This window comes from Choloepus didactylus, chromosome 4 (genome assembly GCF_015220235.1).
Source record: "Choloepus didactylus isolate mChoDid1 chromosome 4, mChoDid1.pri, whole genome shotgun sequence".
NCBI lineage: Eukaryota > Metazoa > Chordata > Mammalia > Pilosa > Megalonychidae > Choloepus > Choloepus didactylus.
In genome coordinates this window covers 19,428,147-19,447,984 of record NC_051310.1, presented here as the reverse complement: position 1 = coordinate 19,447,984, position 19,838 = coordinate 19,428,147, and the positions used below count along the sequence as shown (strand labels likewise).

At 41.1% G+C, this 19,838-nt stretch overlaps 1 protein-coding gene across 10 annotated transcripts in view; it reads right to left on the bottom strand.

Moving 5' to 3' along the window:
* Positions 1 to 685: 685 nt before the first annotated feature.
* The window catches only part of FOXN3 (forkhead box N3), a 387,204-nt gene continuing 368,051 nt past the window's right edge, over positions 686 to 19,838 (bottom strand). For 8 of the 10 annotated variants that reach the window (XM_037832096.1, XM_037832095.1, XM_037832094.1 and 5 more), the window contains one exon: positions 686 to 7,487. In XM_037832096.1, coding sequence (XP_037688024.1) covers positions 6,938 to 7,487 — 550 coding nt within the window. In that variant the 3' untranslated portion in view covers positions 686 to 6,937. The remainder of the gene's footprint in view (positions 7,488 to 19,838) is intronic. The other 2 variants (XM_037832100.1, XM_037832101.1) reach the window with 1 other exon arrangement.

The window sequence follows — 19,838 nt, the reverse complement described above, 5'->3', positions numbered from 1 at the left end:
TTGATCACAGAGGGTGGCAAGAGACATGGGCTGCCCATCCTGGAGGACAGACCGACGACGGGAGGTGCCCAGAGGAAGGGCAGGCTCTACCGGGGTAGGGGATATTAACAACCAAATGGTCACAAAAGGAACCAGAAAAACGCTTGAGAGAGAACATCCTCTTCCTACTCCTGTACCACGGGGACTGGTGCCCTCAGACCCATGACTTGTCCCAACCCCCCCACCCCCTGCCTCATCCTCTCGTTGCTTCTTGGGGTGTGTGTGTGTTTGAGGGAAGGAGATAATTGAATGGTAATGGATTAAATTCCAGAAGATGATAACCTTAAGGTCAGGAAAGTCATCACAAGAAACCCTCAGGATCCAGGATAGGTGGATAAAGGGGCTGACTGGCTCCAGTTCTAAAGAACAACTTTAATTTATTGTCTGACGACTTCCAAATGAAAGGGAAGACCTGTCTGCACCACTGATTCCCAAGCCTGTGGTAAGACGTGTGCTGCTAAACAGCCCTTCAGACTAGAGCTGAACTTCTCCTGAGATCCACAGAGGAGCCCAGCCCTGGACTGTGTGTTTGTAGAGGCACAAGATTTCCCACCAAGAATGGAAGGGTGTGTGAGGATATGCTCAGTAAGTGAAGCTGCAATGTTGGAGCCGGACTGTAAAAAAACCGCACACACACCCTATACTAGTAAGAAATATAAATGATTTTACTGCTCAGAGTTTGCATATGGAGACGCAGTACACGCAACACCACGTGGGTTTTTTTCTTCAATTGATGCAACTCAGTGATTTTTATTGCAACTGGAAGACAATACATCACAGAAACTTTATGGTAGGTCTGGGGGAAAAGTGTTATTTACAATAAATGATGAAATAGTTTGTCTTTGGCAATATGATTACATATGAAGGATGCAGAATGCAAGTATGAGCCTCCAAAGCAACACCCTCGAGTCCCTATAAAGTTCGGCCGACCGCGCCTGCCCCCACACTGCTTCCATAGGTAACGCAAACGCAACTGGACACCGATTGCCTTCTCCTTTATGGTTCTCCCTTTCTATTCATGATATTGGCAGTTTTATACAGAAAATACAGGGAAAAAAATTGGCTTTTGGAAAATTATTACTCTAGGAAATCAATTTGGCCATGTAGATCTACCGGCCAGCACAGGCCAGGCGACAGCAAGCATCGAGAAACCTCTTGGTCTTCCGATTGCTTTATCACTATATTGTTTTTTTCTTCTGTAAAACAAAAACAAAACTCAAGAAATGTTACAGAATCAGAGTATAAAAAATGTACAAGTGTATAATGCTTCCCAGACACATATGGATACTTTTATTTTCCTCCACATTTTCACCATGGCAGTAGAAGTAGTGAGTGTGAATGATACAGCATGAAACTGGTTACTGAATCTGCTATGAGTTTAGATGGCTTCAACAGACATTACTCAGGAAGTGTTTAATGCTTAAATAACTGAACGTGTGCTAGGTTTCATCTAAAAAACAATAGGGTTGGGGAACTCAGGCCACAGTCATGAAAGGATGAAATACAATTTCTAGGTTTGATAGGTTCACCACATCGAAGTCTTTGAGAATCCAATATGGAATAGCCATTGTTTGCAAAAGGAAGAGAACGCTATTCCCAGCTTTTGCAATTGAAGTACAGTGGAATACACTGTTGTAAATATTCCAAATAAATAGTCTTGACTTCAACGCTAACGAAACAAACAGGAAGGGTACTTGTGAGCATACTACAGCAGGTCAGAAGGGAGCTTTCACATATGTCTGATTTCAAATGTACAACAGCAAGATGCAGCACCATAGACACATCGGATTCGGCCATTAAAAGATGATCGCTTTGAAAACTGTATTTTCCTTCCTTAGTTTTTGGTCAGTGAAGCTAGCACTTGTTTGCTGAACCATGGAAGAATTGCAAGGTCACATACTTTATTCATGATAAAGGAACCGAGCTGATGAATCTGTGCTTAATTCAAGAATAACCAGTTGAGAGAGAAAGAGAGAGAGAGAGAACACAAAGGAGCTCACCACCCTTGGTGGCGCTCTCTCAAATGAAGAGGGGTTAACAGCTGATTCACAAGGGGAGGCAGTTTTATACAGAATACTGGGTGCCGATGTGTAAATCCTCATGAAACTCAGAAGCAGGAACACCACACAATGTATATAGTTTGATTTACACATTCCGTTACAAAGAAAAAAAGACACCATTACAACTTTGTAACTGTTAACTGCAATATAAACCAAAGTCCAGAGTTTGGCAGGTAACTAAAAGAGGGTTATCACTTCGGTTATATAGCAAAAGTGTTGATGTATATTATATATAGTAGTATAAATAATAAAAAAGTATTATTTAAATTAGATCACAGTGCTGCATTATGTGCATAACAGTGTTTGATATAGTATTGGAGGGCTGGGACCCACAACACTGAGCAAGGACTCGACTGTCAACACTGGCAAGTCACGATCAAGAGGGGACACGGAGATCAAATGTTTTCTTTTGGTGGCAAAAAACCTTGAAGATGAAAGAAAAATACCTCTCTATGGAAATGTAAAAATAAATCGCAACACCTCGGCTGCTGTGATCTGCCAGAAAGAAACCAGTCCCAACCTGAATAAAGTTTAAAGGGAAAAAGAAATCACTTTGAATTTAACCCCATCCTGGATGGAAAGACCCTCCCTTTTACATTGCTCTGATTCCGTGAGAGGCTCAAGGCCCACACACAAGTGCCGAGTGTCAGAAACTCAGGCTTTCTGGCACTTGTGGGCACTGCTGGACACTGAGCAGCCCCACTGGGCCACGGGGTTCTGAGTTGGGTACAATGGCCATCTTGGACAGCTTTCGTGCTCCAGCCACCACCCCCCCACACACTGTCAGCACAATGCCCTCTTCCAGAATGCCCCGTGGCAAGAACTGCAGTGCCCACCCTGAGAGCCGCTATAAGGAGAAATCAGTTTTTGGGAAAGGCCCCCAACACATCCCTTCTTAAACATTCACCCCCAAGATGGAAACCTGCCCCAGATGTCTTGCCCACAGTCTTCTTAAGCCGCCATCTAAATGTGGGCTTGTTCCATTCTAGTTTCAGACAGACAACTTTACCAAAGAACTCTTGCAAAGTACATTGATTAGAGAGGGGCAAGGGAAATAGGAGATTATATTATAAGGCTGGGAAAAATCTCTGATGCAAACCCTTTCCACATAGTACTAGATTAAGAGAAAAGACAATTGTAATAGGATAAAAATAACTGTCTATGTGTATACCATTTAAAAAAAAGATGTATAGTCTCTTTCTCTTAAATGTGTCCAAGGGTCAATAGCAAGTGGTTGTAGATGTCACGGCGCTGATGTGTTCACGGTTGTTTTACCAAAGCATCTTTAAATATTGCTAGAGTTCCCCGTTTCCCCCACCCCCCGCCCCGTGTGAGTATGTGAGATACTGGAATGACACATGAAATGCCACTTCTCCCGACAGGAGAAACGAAAGCAAAAAATCACACCTCTTTGCGGTGCTCAGGCGATCTGTCAGACTAATGGATACATATGCTAGTTTGGAAGCTTAAAGAACACCTGGGAGGGAATTCCAAGACTAAAGTGAATTACACTTAAGGAAAATATTCTTTCACAAATAGGCTTGTGCTTAAATTCTCTACTGCTCTTGGAGGAGGCGGTGAGAGAGGGTGCCTCCTGCCCCTTGGCTTGTTAAGGACAAAGACAACCTCATTCCGCAAGGACCCACTACGAACGGCCACATACACACGGATACTTTTTCTTTCAACAATCAAAATACAAAGTTAAACACAAATTGAGCCATTGTTTTGGTTATCCATAATGTGTATGCCTCCAAAAACAGAAGAAAAATAGAAAAAAGTACCCTCACTAAAGTTTCCCCAACAAGTCTTCCAAGCAGATCCGACCAGGGTGCCCGGGGAGACTTGGGAACAGAACACTTAGAAAGCTGCCCCATGAGGTATTTATGCAAAAAAGAGTGGTTCTGGAGTTAAGAACACACTTTTATAAGATATTTATCTAGTTCTCAGAGAGATCAGAAAAGTAAATCACACACATTGCATTTTATTATTTTCTAAAAGAGGCCTTTACCCCTTTAGAAAAAAGAAATGAGGGGAGACAGCCCACTGTGGGGGTTTTAATTGGAAGAAGTCTCCTGTCAGAAACAGCCCTGAATATTTATCTTTGCCTTTCAGAAGGGAAGTTGGAATTTTATCATCTTGGTAGGGTTGGGTGAGGAATGAGGTGAGGGCGGGGGCCTCAGGTGTGATCAGGGGACAACACGAATCAAAGTGTCACTCAAGTTCCTTGGCCGTGGATTGTTCTGGGAGTGTCAGAGGCTGAGGGAGACGGAGGGAACAGAGCAGTTTAAAAATACATCTTGCCCCTCATCTACACCTTGAACAAATATGCTGAGCGTATTCAGGTTCAGGTAACGAATTCAACCTGTTGTATACATGCAGATTGTTAGGTTCTCTTATCAGCACCCCCAGAGAACAGATAGGTGTGGGGCCTGCATCAGTTAGTGCTCACTGTTCAGACAGATGGAGCGTCTAACAGTACCTGGTGCTGCCACAAGGGCTGGGTTTTGGCCCACAGCTGACCTGTTTTTAAAAAGAAAAAAATCTCCCCAGTTCCCTTCTTCTCCCCATTATCATATCCTGAGCCACAGTGGTGGTGTTTTTGTTTGTGGTTTAAAATTTCCCTCTATTTCGCTGAAACATCATATTGTTTTAGAGATTTCCCTTTGGATCTCCAAAAAAAAAAAAAAAATTTTTTTTTTTTTTTTTTTTTTTTTTAGGCAAAGATAACAGGAGTTTCTGGTCTGCATGGCATTGTCCGGTTGTCTAAATTCAGCTCTCACGATCTAGATGGTCTTAATTCCAGGTTCCTTAGTGTGTTGAGGTGGCAGAGATGGCCAGCCCCTCTTTCCTCCTGCATGGCGGCTGCGATCGCAGTAAAACGAGGGGCCGGCCTTTCCAACACCTGCTTCGCTTCCTCCTTTCACGTGCACCCTATCTCGTACCCTCATCCAATAAGGCCCATTAGCATGTTTCCCCTTCTCCTGGCAAATTTGCATAATTATTCACTGCCTTTTTCCTAGAACCAAATCATAGAATGATTTTCTCAAGTAGGCATCCCATCATTCTCTTGATTCTGTCATACACACTCACTACTAAGTTTGCCCTCAAATTATTGCGTCATGTTAAAACACGTACAGACAAAGAGAAAGGACACACTTTTAAAAACAGAGAATCAGAGGGGTCGGGGGCTGAAGTGCAGACAAGGCAGTACAGAGTTCAACCATCCAAGCCCTACCAGAGCAAGAAGATATTTTTATATTGCAGAGTAAGTTCCCCAACAGTCAGAATTTGTCCCTGAAGAAGGTTAAACCTTAAACACCTGCTTCAAAAAACCAAAACAAAATAACAGGAAAGCAAACAAAAAAAAAATTAAAAAAAAAAAAATTAAAAAAAAATAAAAGAAAAAGAAAAAAATAAAAGGAAAAAAAGTAGAAAACCAAAAGAACCTCTAAGCCTAAGGGCTTAAAAATTAGAGGCATAGCCTTTTCTCTATTTTCTATATTTATATGAAAATAATTCATGCTTCATGCTAAATACATTATTTACCTTACAAGAACTTTGTTATTTTTGAATAAAAAAAAGTTTGTGTTTTTGTGATTTTTTTTTTCTTTTTTCTTTTTCAAAGGAATCCATGCATTGTGGATCAGAAATTTCTGCTGGCTACACTGGCTGAATGTGGAAATCACTGATTTTCGCAAAGATGAATCCTGACTGACAATAATTGCAAACTCCATTTTGAGGGCAGTATAGGAGTTAGGAGTTGTTGTTTTTTTCTTTTTTTCTTTCTTTCTTTTTTTTTGCCATTTTTTTTTTGTTGTTCATCAATGTGCCTTTCATCTTTTAAAAATACACCATAATACTAATGGCAGGTTCTGTAGCTTTTTTTTTTTTTCCACTTGGATCAAATATTTTTGATAAACAGAAAAAGATCTCTACCATTCTTTCCTTCCTTAACAGCTATTGTAATTTCCTGGTCTTGACTGTCTTTCACTTGGGCAGGAAAGAAGACTGTTCTGCATCAGTTTTTTCCCTTCTCTCTCTCTAGTACATGTGTGTGTGCATGTGCGTGCAGGGCCAGCCTCTAGGCTTATGGCTTTAGAAACATTTTCTTAATTTAATACAGAACAGAATTCAATAATTAGCAACAGCTCTAAGCACTGACCCTGTTCCCTCTCATGATTCTACTGACACCTGATGTACAAAACAGTCCAGTGCCCACCTCTGAGATGCCACCGGACTTTGTGACGAGGAGGACCTCCCCGCCCCGCTGTGTGCGCTGCGTGACCAGGCCAAAGGCTCTTCTGGCCTGATTCGATGGCAGTGCCACACCTGGGTCTGCTCCTGGGGGGCGAGGGGCGTCATCCTCCCCACTTTATCCACAGGCCCTCAGTGAACCTGACTGGACGCCCACCCTGACGAAGGGCTGCGCCTGACGATGCCTGCTGGTGCCAGTGCCTTCTAGGAGCCGCACGTGTGCTCCCGTGGCCATGACATCGACATCCCTATGGATTTGGCCACGTGTTTCTGACAAGCTGGAGGAAGAAGCAATGGTAATTTTGGCTTTTTCGGTTATGTCTTCAGATAATGAAAAGCTTTTGTAAAACAGCTGAGTGTCAATATGAGTTCTATGGCTTCAATCTCCTTTAAAAATAAAATTCTTAAGGGTCTGAAACAAGGGAGGGGACCAACTTAAAAAAAAAAAGAAAAAAGAAAAGAAAAGAAAGAAAACCAAACCAAAAAAGGAAAAATAATTGCTGATATTGCCACAAATCATTAGAAATCTCCTGACATGCTGAAACCAAATGGCCATAAGTTCAAAACAAATCGGTGACTTGTTTTTAATTTTTCGTGGTTTCCTTTTGCTCTTTCTGCCCCTTTGCCGTCCGATTGGTGATGTTGTTCAAACAGGACCGAATCCCCGCTAAGTGCAGCAGGGACCCGGCCGCCTCCTTCATCTCCTCGTCGTCGCTCTCGGGCGGCTTCTCCGTGCGTCTCTTTTTGAGCGGCAGCGTGTCGCTGGGCACCTTCCTGGCCTTGGCCAAGTGCTGCCGCTTCTTGTGCTGGGACGCGTACCCGCTGTCGCCCAGCGCATCCTTGGCCTCTCGCTGGCCGCGCTTCCGGTCCTCCTCCGGCTCGCTCTCGTGGCTCTGGAAGCTGCCCTCGCTGCCCTCGCTGCCCTCCGCGCCCCCCTTGGCGGCGAACTCGTAGTGGTCGTCGGCCGAGGAGGAGGAGGCGGAGGAGACCGAGTCGCTGGCAGGGGAGGCGCTGCGGGCGGCGGCGGCCTTGGCACTGCTGTAGTTGTGGTCCTCCTTGGGGTCGCCGCTGACCACCGGGGAGCCGCACGGGGGCTCGCTCTCCGTCCGCGCGCGGCAGCCCGAGAGGCCGTTCCTGCGGGCGGGGGACAGGAGGGGGACACGGATTAAACACCTCGGATGGGGACGCCCTGCCGCGTCGGAACCCTGGGCCCTGTGCCATTGGCGCTAGTCGTCCAGCAACGGCCGGGCAACAACTGCTCTGAGCTCGGGGCCCCGGATCCTGACGCCTCCGTCTTCCCTGCTTATCTCCCATCACTGGCATTTCCACTCAATTTGTGGGGTTCAGATGTCAAAACAACTGCTCTTCTGAAGTGACAGCGGTGGAGGCTCAATCTCTCCTATTAAGCCATAAAACCAAGCTTGGTTTTGCAAACCTGCCAACGTGGCTGGGTACTTCAGAGGAAAAAGCACGCTGTCTCCGGAGGCTGTAACAGTACACGGGCCTCCCTGTCAGACGACTAAATCCGGGGTCCAGCATGAAGAGATACCTGCCACGTGGTGGGAGTTACACACTTCCTCCTCCCTCCCTCCTTCATCCATTCTACAAATATTCACTGGTGACCTAATAGGAATGCAGGGCCTTGGTAAGGGTCCTGGGGGAAGCTTACGAGGTTGAATCAGAGACAGACTCTGTCACAGGGATGCTTATTGTCTGAAATGGAAGCAAGTCATGGTGAGATCATAGATGAGAGAGCCACGAGCTACCCTTCTCTGAACTCACCACCTGCCAGGCACCGTGCTAAGTCTGCACATCTCACTGTTTTTAACTCTGTAAAGTGGATATCAGTTAGCATCCTTATTTTACAGACACTAGATGTGAGGTCTAGGGAAGTTAAGTGATCTCCTTAATGTCACACAGCCAAGAAGGAGTGGAGTTGGGATCAGAACCAGTCTGATTCTTGAGCTTGAGCTCTCAACCACATCATCACGTTGATTCCCTCTCTCCCCAATATCCCCATAACGAGACCCCTGTCTCACACCCCCCTCAGGGCCCTACAGCACTCCTCATGCGTGCAATGGTTTCCTTGGTGTCTTTACACCTGGGTGATGCACTGATCTCCCTGTGCTTCTTCGTGGGCACAGTGGGAACAGTCTCGGGGTGGCTGGGCTGAGGACCTGAGTTGGTGCCTGCAGGGGCCTGGGCAGTGCCGGTGGGTCTCACGTTCCACAGGAAGATGGGGGGCCAATGATTCTGGCAGCAGCTGCATTCTGGAGAGTGGCTGGCTCACAGGAGTATTCAGAAGAGGCAGAGATCAAAAGGGATGAGTACTTGGAGGAGGGAAGGGTAACTTGCAGCTGAAGGAGAGAGGAAGGGCACCCGGAAAGTTCTGTGGACGATACAGCATCTGACCTTGGTTGTGAGGGCAGAAGGATTTGGGCAGATGAGAGGTGTTTAACTGCATCATGCTGGCCCGTTTCCCACAACTCGTCCACCTGATGATGCATTTCCAAGAGAAGTAGGGAGCATGACCACACCTTCCCTTCTCAGACAACCCCATTTGTAAACCATCTTTACTTTCCCGTCATAGAGTGCAAGCAGTGGCTTGTTCAACCATCTGTGTGTCCCATTAGAGTGTAAGCTCCACAAGACAGGCTCCAGTCACTGCTGTGGCCCAGCACTATGCCAAGCATGCAGCGGGCACTTGGCAGATAGAATGAGGAAGTGCAGAAGTAGACAGGGTCATATGGCAAAGACTGTGAAGTTGGGGAAGATGACTGCAGATCTCCATCCCCACAATGTACTGGACACCCCATGAGGATACAGCACTGATGGAAAAGCTATGGGGTCAGGCCTCCCACAAAGAGATACCAGTAGTGAGCCTCTCCTCCGCCTCTCCTGCCACCCCAAGGGCCTCGAAGGCTCAGCAAGACCCTTCACTTATAGTCCAAACAGAAAGTGAAAGGGAAGGAGAGGAAAGAGTCCTAGTGCAACTGTTGTGGTAGGCCAAGGAGTCTCTCTCTCTCTGTCTTTCCTAGTGTTTCAGGACCTCTGCTGCTCTGCTAAATTTAATTTGGTGGTAAGAAACCCCACTGTAATGCATGAGGACCATTATCAAAATTTGCCCTTTGCTAGATGCCTTAAGATCAACAGGACATACCCCCAAAATTATAATGTGCACTTGCACAAGGAAGCTACAGCAGGCTCTGTAGGATCCCAGGCTGTGTTCCCAGCCTGCAGCCCTTTCCTTCTCCTTATAGAAAGGGCCCAGCTTTCAAGCCAGCACACCTGCCATCACATTCCCAGGGCTGTTGTTATAACTTTGAGCAGGGTATTTTACTTCTTGGAGCCTCGGCTTCCTTATCTACCTTACCGGGCGGTGTGAGGACCAAATGAAAAGTTCTGAGCATGGAGGATAGTTCCTATTGGTGTGTGATAAGTTTACAATCTCTTGCTGTGAGATTGTTCTCTCCTGCTGGAATGTGCTTATCCTGGAGCAGTCTCGTTTTCTCTTTCTATTCTGGATCAGGAGACTTATGGGAATCGACCATCAAGTAAGACTAAAGAGGCTTAGGAGAGGGATTCCCCAAGGGCTCGCCTGTCAACATAGTCCCTGATTTGCCGGATGCCCGCGCAGTATCTGTCTTCTACAGACTTCCTGTTTCTAGGCCATGTCGTGTTTGCATAACAGTGGCTGGGAAAAGATCACTTTAAGGTGTTACCAGATTATGAAATGTGATAAATGTAATCAATTGTACAGCTAGCTATTAGTAGTTATTAAAAAGCAAATGAAAATCAGGGTCTCCTGATCTTGGATGTTTAAGGTAACTATTGTTCACAAAAATAATTAGTCTCCAGAAGTAGCATAAAACAATTTCAGAGTGAACCCAACTATACCTGGATGAGGAAACTGGGCTAATCTTGGCTTTTAAAAAATTCAATTCAGTTGTGAATCCTTATGTTTTAATACCATGGTATTTGTGACACCTTTAATATCACAGTTAAGCAGTATATGGTATTTCTTGGAACAGACGGAGAGAGGGAGGGAGAATCACAAGAGCAACAGGGTAGGAAAGAAGGCAAATGTTGTGAAAAGTTAATTCCGGGTCTAGGTGAAGAGTATATAGTATTATGTTATTTTTAACTCTTTTCCATAGGTTTGAAATTTTTTAAGGAAAAAGTTGGGGGGTGGGATGGCAGGATAAAAGCAATGATAGTAAAGGTTACCTCCATCCTGTTGTCAAGTGTAAAGATCTGAGCCTGGGAACATCTCTCTCCCTCTTAAACAGGGAGATAAGCAACAATAGGGAAGGGCTAAAGAGCCACTGGAGCCAAACAGAGACTTTCTGAAAGAGATCAGATGAACTAAAGGAGAACAAAGAGAAAATCATGTCTACAGCCCATGATTCACTGTTCTGTAGTGCTGTTTTGAATTGCACTGCCTGCCCAACAGCAGATCCAAAACCCACACTGTGGAACACTACCTTGGCTCAACCATTTTACAGAAAAACAAATGAAGACTCAGAAAGGCCTGTGACTTATCCAAGGTAGGTAGCCTAGCCAGTTCTCCAAGACAGCTCAAGCATGAATTTGCAATGTTCTCTCTGTATCCCTCAAGGAAGGAAGTTTACTGTGATGAAGACAGGAAAATAGGATACCCATTGACACGATTTCTGGATGAAAACAGGTACACAGATGTAACTTGAGGGACTAAGTATTAAAGCTTAAATGTATCTTTCCCCCATTTGACAAAATTAACTTCCCTCTGAGATTGTAGCATGGGCTTATGATCCATAAATTACACACAAAGCCGAGCAGGAAGTGACGAGCTTCTTCAGTTATTAAAAACTTGACGTGATGTCATTCATGATGGTGGCAAGCCAGCCGCATGGACTTGGCGTCAAATGCTTCCTACTGCAAGGGTTGTCATTACAGGGCGCCGAAGGCTTGTAAGAGAAAACCAGCCATCCTGAACAAGTTGGAAGGTGAATTTCTAATCACCTCCTCAAAAGTCATTCACTAAAAGAAACACGTGATGCATTTTGAACGCCTGCAATTTTTCAGTTTTAGCTGAATTTACATGTGAAGATACTCATAATTATCCTACTTAGCATAAATTAAAGTCCCTCAGTTTTACTAGACCTCTGAGAGTTTAAGCACATGGCTTAACAAAATCGTGTGCTTTTCATCTCAAATATAAACCTGGTATTATTTCTCTTATCAAACAGATGGCAAATTCTGAACATAAAAGGTGAGAAACCACATTAGTTCAAGCCAGGAACAAGCAATGCTTGCAACTAACAAGTTAAGGTAAAGCTGGTGATTAGATATGGCCGTTTTGCTGTCTTCTCTACCAATTAATTGCTTGTTCCATTACAGTGCAATCAGTGTGTGTGTTGCCTCCATCTTTTACCTGGGTGCACTGGGTTTCTCTCTGGAACTGATGGCTTTAAACCTAGAAGCTACCATTTAGGGTAAGGTCACCTGAGGATTTAACAAGGACTCTGCTCTTTTACCAAGAGTGAAGAAAATCAGATGGATTTAGCGGGATTGTAGAAAGGGAAGACTGGAGCTATGACAATGCTTCTGCCCCACAACAACCACAGGTAGAAAAGACATGGATGAGAAGAGATATCCAGGGCGTCTTCCAGCAGGGTAGCAGAGGAGATGCTTGGGACACACTCTTCCAACTCTAGTACTAAAGATCCTGGATAAAGTACAGGAACACATTTTAAAAGCACTGGTGGGCTCCCTAGAAAATAAGGATATCTCAGAGACCCACAGAGATTCACACACACCAAAAAACCTCATGCACAAATGAAAGAGAAAAATAAAAAGGGAAGGGGGGCAGAACCTGAAAAGTGAGCAATAGGCAACCAAGAATGCAAATAATCACACTAGCATTGGAACAAGAGTCCAAACTTATTGGGGAGAGAGGGAGTGGCAAAAAGATCTCTTTTGGAAGCGCTATGGTTTCTGTGGGCCCCCGAAGGCTGTTAAAGTGGTCTCAGATTTACTGGATCCCCAGGCTCCCAGCAGAAGTTTTCAAAGCAAATCCTCTCTGGAGGGAAGCAACTCTAATTTAAGTCATTAGGATTCCCATGGATTAAGTTCAAGCAAATATTCAAGTAGAAGCTCATAGTCTAAAATCACCAAATATATCAGCAAACAGCCCATTAGAAACATCTAAATGTAAAAATGCCATGTATAAAGCCGAGGATCCTGAATGATGACACTGTCACTGAGGTCCTGGGGGAAAGTAACTGTCCCTCACAGGCAGATGATGGAAATATAAGTCAGCCCTAACCGTGGCTCCAGACTGAATGGGAGAAAAGAAAAGCCTCCCCTGAGAATTCTTAACCACGAATCTGCTGTCTTGTGGATATGAAGCCAGAATTGCACCCACTGTGCGGCCGCCCAAACCCCAAGCTAAATTTAATTTAAAGGCCCAATGGCACCTCCTAGAAGAAAATGCATACTTTTTCTAGAAGAACATAATTTAAACCCAGGCCACAAAGAATTCCCACATGAAAGATTTCAAAGAACATAGGTTCATAATAAAAAAAATCATTAAACACAAAGGAAATAACCACCACATGCCAAGCAAAAACAGAAAAAAGAAACTATAGGATCTGAACTGCAAAAGTCTCCAAGTATTGAAATAATTAGATACAAAATATAAAGTATGTTTAACATACTTAAAGAAATAAAAGAGGGAATTAAAAACATTAGCAAGGAAGAACAGACTATCAAAACTAAGCAGGCAGATTTTGGAAAGCACCAAACAGAATTTCTCTAGAAATGAAAAATACAGTTTTTTATATTAAAAATATAAAAATTTCTGTATATGTTTTGTATATGTTTACTGCATATACATAAATAATACTGCAATTAAAAATCCAATGAAGCTGAAGAGAAAAGTTGGCAAATTAGAAGATGAATCTGAAGGCAATACCCGGAACAAAGCAGAGAAAGACAGGAGATGGAAAATGTTGAAGAAGGGTTGGGTGATATGGGGCATAATAAGAAGGCCCAATATAAATCTAACTAGAGCTCTCAAGTGAAAAGAAAAAATAGAGACAACCCAACGCTTTACTAGAAGATGGCTGATAAATTTCTAGCTTTGAGGAAAGATGATCCATCTTCAGATTCAGAAATCCAACAAATCCCATTCAGGATAAATGAAAAGAAAACCATACCTAGACACATCAGAATCAAACTGCAGAGCATTAAAAAAGAAGATGCAGAGAAAAGACATAGAGAAGTCCTAAAAGAGCAGAAAGAAAACCTATTACCCTAAATAGGATCAACAATTAGAATAAAATAAGAGAAGCCGATGTAACAGGGACAATATTCTCCAAGTATTGAGAGAGAGAAAAAACCATCAAGTTAGAATTTTACACTCAGTAAGATTATCTTTTAATAATCTTCAGACAAATATTTAATAATTTTCAGACAAAATTCAGGGCTTTAACTACAAACAGACCTTTTATATATGAATTTCTTAAGAAGGTATTTCAGGAAAAAGGAAAATGATCCAAAGAGGAAGATCTGAGATGCAAAAAGAAATGGTGAGCAAGGAAAATGTAAATCAGTATTGACCACAGAGCACAATGATACTAATGACTAAGTGGCTTAAAACAAGAAATCAAAATAGAACCAAAGTACAGGATGAATAGAACATATAAGTTGAGAGAGATAGGGAACTGTAGTTAAAGCATTCCAAGAGCCTTGTATTGATTGGGAGGTTAAAGATATTGATTAACTTTAAATGTTTTAAAATACTTACGTTAAAATTTCTAGGGTCAACACTAAAAAGAAGAGAAATATAATGTATAATTTACAAACCATTAGAAGAAAAAAACAAGATGGGAGAGGGAGACAATCAATTTAAAATAATGCTAGACAGTGTAAAGAATCTGGGAACCAGTGGGACAAAGAGAAATGCAAAATAAGATGGTAGAAATGAATCCAAACGTACCAATGAAAATGGGTTATAAATCTTCAGTTAAGAGATAAAGATCACTAGGATGGGTTTTTGAAAAATGCTGTATGCTGTTTACAAGAGTGAAACCTAAAACATAAGGGCAAAGAAAGGTTACAAGTAAAAGGATGGAAAAAGTTGTCTCATGCTGGCTTAGCTATATTAAAAGCAGGTAAGACAGATTTTAAGGCAAAAATCATTACTACAGATAAAGAGAGTCATAAAATATTCATAAAGGTTCAATTCACCAGGAAGATATAACAGTTCTAAAGCAGTTCTAAACATTGATATCTCCAATAAGAGAGCTTCAAAATACATACAGTCAAAATTGAAAGAGCTACAAAGAGAAACTGTCAAATCCACAATCAAAATGGGAGAATATAATAATCATTCTCAGCATTCAATTGAGCAAGCTTGCTCTCTTTCTCTGTCACACACACACACACACATACAGACATGTAAAAGGTTAGCATATATAAGATTTGACCTAATGGACATAAACAAAACATATATTAATACTGAAAAAGGCAAATTCTTTTGATGCACACATGAATTTAAAAAAAAACAAAAAATGAGTAATTCTATACCATATAGAAAATTACAACAAATTTCAAAGAAACAGTATCTTAAAGATCAATTCTCTGACCAAAATTTATTGAAGTTCACATAGAAGTTAAAGAGGTAACTAAAAAAAAAAACCAAAAAGCCCCCAAACAATCCCCTCCTCTTGGGTTTGAAAATTTAAAAATGTGCTTCTAAAAATACCCATGGGTTAAAGAAGTCATAACAGGAATTAGAAAATAACTTAGAACTTAATAAAAGTGATTTAAAAAACCCCACAAAAATTGATTCTTTGGGGGGGAAAAAGTGGCAAGATTAAACAAGAAAAAAGAGATGGCACCAATGAAATGAGCAATAAAAAAGGGAGTAAACTACAAACGCAGAAGATAATTAAAAAGATGACAAGATATATTACGAATAACTTTGTGTCAATATATTTGAAAACTTAGACAAAATGGACAAATTCCTGAAGTTACAAAAATAAACTAAAAAAAAGGGAGTTTAAAATATAGTCTTCTAATCATTAAATAAATTACATTAATAAAGATCATCCAACAAAGAAAACACCAGCCCTGCAATGTTTTTCAAGCAAGTTCCACCAAACACTAAGAAACAGATAACTCCAATCTTACATAAACTATTTCACAGAATATTAAAAGTGAATACTTCTAACTCATTTTATAAGGCTAATGTAATCTTGGCCCTAAAACTAGATAAAGATAGCATTAGAGAAACATGGTGCATAAACAAAAATGAATGTAAAATATTAGCCTGCAAAATTCACTAATATATAAAAAATATGATGTGTTAGGATATATAATGTGTTTTAGGATATGCAAGTGTTATTCAAAACTTGGAGATTTAGAATATAATTCACCATAGTGAAAAACAAAAAGTGAAAGAAAAAATCTTTTAGGTATCTTTAATGATGCAAAAATTTATTTTGATAAAATTCAACAACATTAATGATCAACTATCACAGAAAAGATGAGGGAAATTTTCTTTCATTTTGGAAATAAAAGATATTTCCAAAAAAGCCTATAGCAAACATCATATTCAGCTGTGAATCATTAATGTGGCTCCCTTTAAAATAAGAAACAACAGAAAGACATCTATTATCATCACTTCTATTCAATATTATACCAGAGGTCCTGGACTGTGTAATAGGACAAGAAAAAGAAATAAAAGGAATAACAATTAGAAAGGAAAAAACAGGCATTATTTATATGTGTGTGTATATATGTGTGTGTGTGTGTGTGTGTATAAATAATTTACAGTAGCATAACATGAAGATTTTAGACTACCTAGAATAAATCAAACTAAAGATGTATAAGACCTTTAGGAAAAAAAATAAACCCATAATGAGAGACATTGAAAAAGGAAGCTACAAGAATTTAGGTATTGTGGTGTTGCCATAGGACAAGACAAATGTGAAATGGTATTGAGAGTGCAAAATTAAACCCATACAAAGAAGAAACTTGATATATATCAGAGCAGGCATCTGATATATATTAGAGTGGGGAAAGAAGGGACTATTCAATAAATGAAGCTAGGATAACTGATTATTCACATGGAAACTTTACTTAAATGGATCTCTACTTTAAACCACATACAGATAATTAACTCCTGATGGATCACAGACTTGCATGTGAATGAAAAAACCTTAAACCTTTTAGAAAAAGATATTTTATGACAGACATCAGAATTTATAAAGAAAAAAATATTGATGTGATTGATAAACATGAAAATTAAGAACTTCTGTTCACCAAATGAGACTACTGAAGAGAGTAAAAACACCTCCACAAACTTAGAAAAGTTATTTGTAACAAATACAGTCAATAAAAGCTTAGTGCCCAGACTACATAAGAACTCTTACAAAGATAAGAAAAAGAGAAACAATCCAACAGAAAAATGGGCAAGATGTTGTACACTCCTTAAAAGAAAAAATTCAAACAACCAATTAATAGATGAAAAACTGCATAACATCTTTAATAACCAGAGAAATGCAGATTAAACCACAAGACATCATTACATGGTTGAAATTACAGAGCATGAGCATTCCAAATGTGCGTGAAGAACAGGGCAATGGGAACTCTCCTACACTACTGGTGCCAGTGCAAACTGATACAAGCTCTCTGGAAAACAGTTTGGCATTGCCTTGTAAAGTTGAGCATGCACATTCCCTACAACCCAACAATTTCACTCCTGGACAATCTTAAATGAATGTGGACACATACAAGAATTTCCACAGCAACACTTTGTAATAGAAAGGAATTAAAATAATCCAGATAGCTTTTAAAACAATAAATTGTGGTATAGTCACAAAATGGAATATTATATAGCAGAGAAAATGATTCAATTATAGCTACATGCAACAAAATTGAAAAATTTGATGGATTTTTTTTAAAAAAACAAGTTAGAAAAGAATACAAACAATATTATTCCAGTCCTGTAAAACTCAAAACCAAGCAAAACCATATGATACATTATTTAGGGATATCAAAAATACTTTCAGAAGCATGGGAATAGTAAATGCAAAATTTGGGATTGTGATTACTTTTCAGGGATGACAAAGGCATCAGTGATATTTTCATTTTTAAGTTGGGTGGTGGACTGGTGAGTGTCATAATTATACGGTTAGTATATCTTCTATGTTTCATATATTCTTGTATATGAATCAAATATCACATAATAAAAATGGTAAAAAAAATTGCAAAGTATCGATTAATAGAAATTGTACATAAAATTACTTCTAAACAGATATCAAATTCTACCTAGTAGAGGGAAATCATTTAGGTCGGTTTAACTTCTGAGTTTACAGTTTTTCCAAACAGCTTTTATAAAACCCAAATTCTAATTCTACCCAGGCCTTGGCTATAAAGTGAAGGAGCCGTAGAAGGTTTGAGCCCTAGAACGCTGCAATCCCAAGGATGCACAGCCAGCAAAGGCCTATGGTGTCTGCTCTGGCTAGACAGCCCTTCCTGGGAAGCCCATGGTTACAATTCAGGACTTCTGCTGCAGCGGACATTTCCAAGGGGGACCACAATTCTCTCCCATGAGCTGCAAACTGTTCCCCTAAGCTGTTGAGATGAATGTGATTCCTCCTTTGCTTTAGATCAGAGAACACAAATAGGAATGATCCTAAAAGTTTCATTCTCCATGAACTGTTTTGCATTTGGCATAGTCCATTTTCAGCAGGGGTTCACTGGATTTTTAGATACAATGGGAAAAAGAGCCACTGGGGATTTCAGGGGCATTAACCAATGCCATGGATTTTAAATTCAAGGTGCAACTCTAGAACACTGATCAAAGTTCACACAGTAAGATCACTGGTCATTGCTTAGATTTCTGGATCAGAAGAGCCAAACGCAAAGACTACGTTTACAGAAACAGGAGGCCCAGGTGGGAGCTCAAGGCATGCTCTGCCTCCGAATACTCTTTTTTCCTTTTCTCTTAAACCCCTCCCTTTAGCATTTTCTCCTCCCTCTCCCACCACAAAGCTTAACTGAATACTGAGTTTTACAATTGCCTTCAAAACAATGATTCCAGATAATAAAGGTCGAGAAGCGCTTGGCCTTAAAAGACAAAACTAAATACAACACAGTGTAGAGAAGATCAGTGGCAAATTTTCCCTCAAGTGGCATTACTACACCCTATTCTGACGGAGAAGACTGTTGGCTTCCTAAAATCCTGTTACATGTACCGCCTGTAGGGGGAAGACAAAACGAGACAGTAGTCTGGCAATGGATCTTAGGCTGATAGATGGATTTTCCTGATGACTCCATTTGGATATGACTTTAAGAATTAATTTTTTGTATTACAATAAAACCATTAATTCCTAATTTTTTGTATTACAATAAAACCATTAATTCCAGATGTGCTTCATGCTCCCTGGGAATTTCAGGTTTTACTGAGGTCCTTGGAGGTCTGCTGGATGGCAATTAGATGGAACTTATTGTTACAATATTATAACATGCCATGGTCTAGACTTCTACTCCAGACTATGGCCACTGCTCTCAAATCAGTGGCTTCACCACAAATTTACACTGTGCTGAAAGTGGCTTTAAGAAGCCCAATCTAAGTCTTCTGAGGTTTGGGGACTAAGCCTCAAAGCTTAGGGAGGGGACCTGAGAAGATCTGTGGAGGGCTAGGTGGATGAATCCACAAGGCTCTCCAAATGATCAGTTTTTCAGACACTTGCCTGGTACTTAACGATGTGCCAGGTACATAGTGTTAACCTAGAAACCCATGAGACAGGTCCCATTTTCCTCAGGAGAAACCCAGGTGCACTTGCCCCAGGTCACACAACTACAAGATATGAACCCAGGAAGCTTGGTTCCTCAGTTTCTGCACATAATCTCTGGGCTCTGTTGCCACAAGAAGGTCCCATCAGCTCTCTCCTGATCCTCTGGTGAGTCCTGGACATTTGATTCCTCTCTGCCACCTGAGTGGCCTCTTGGGATCAAAAAGAGTCTTAAGGATTGAAAGCAAGGTGGCTGGGACCCAGGAGTTACTATGTCCCCTATCCGGGAGGTGACTGTAGCACTATGAACGTGGGAAACCTGGGGCCAGAAACAGTTCTTCCAGAACTATAACTGTTTGTTCCGTTCAATGTCATCTTTGCAACACATTTCACTGGGTGAGCAGCAGAAGACACAGGCACAACACATGAAGATGTGTGAGCAGTTACTTTGAGGATGATGTGACTTGAGGACTCTACGCCCAGGCAAATTTAAAAATAAGCAGGTTTCCAATGTCTAAGGATAGGCCAATCTCTGAGGTTATTGAGTAAAAAGTCAACACCGTAAAGTCAATTACACTATTGACAGATACTCTTACAAGGAGATTTCACATCATAATTATATGCAAAGGAACCCAGCAAATACAAGCTGTGTAATGATCAGCTAATAAAAGTAACACTTCGTCTAAGTCAATAACAG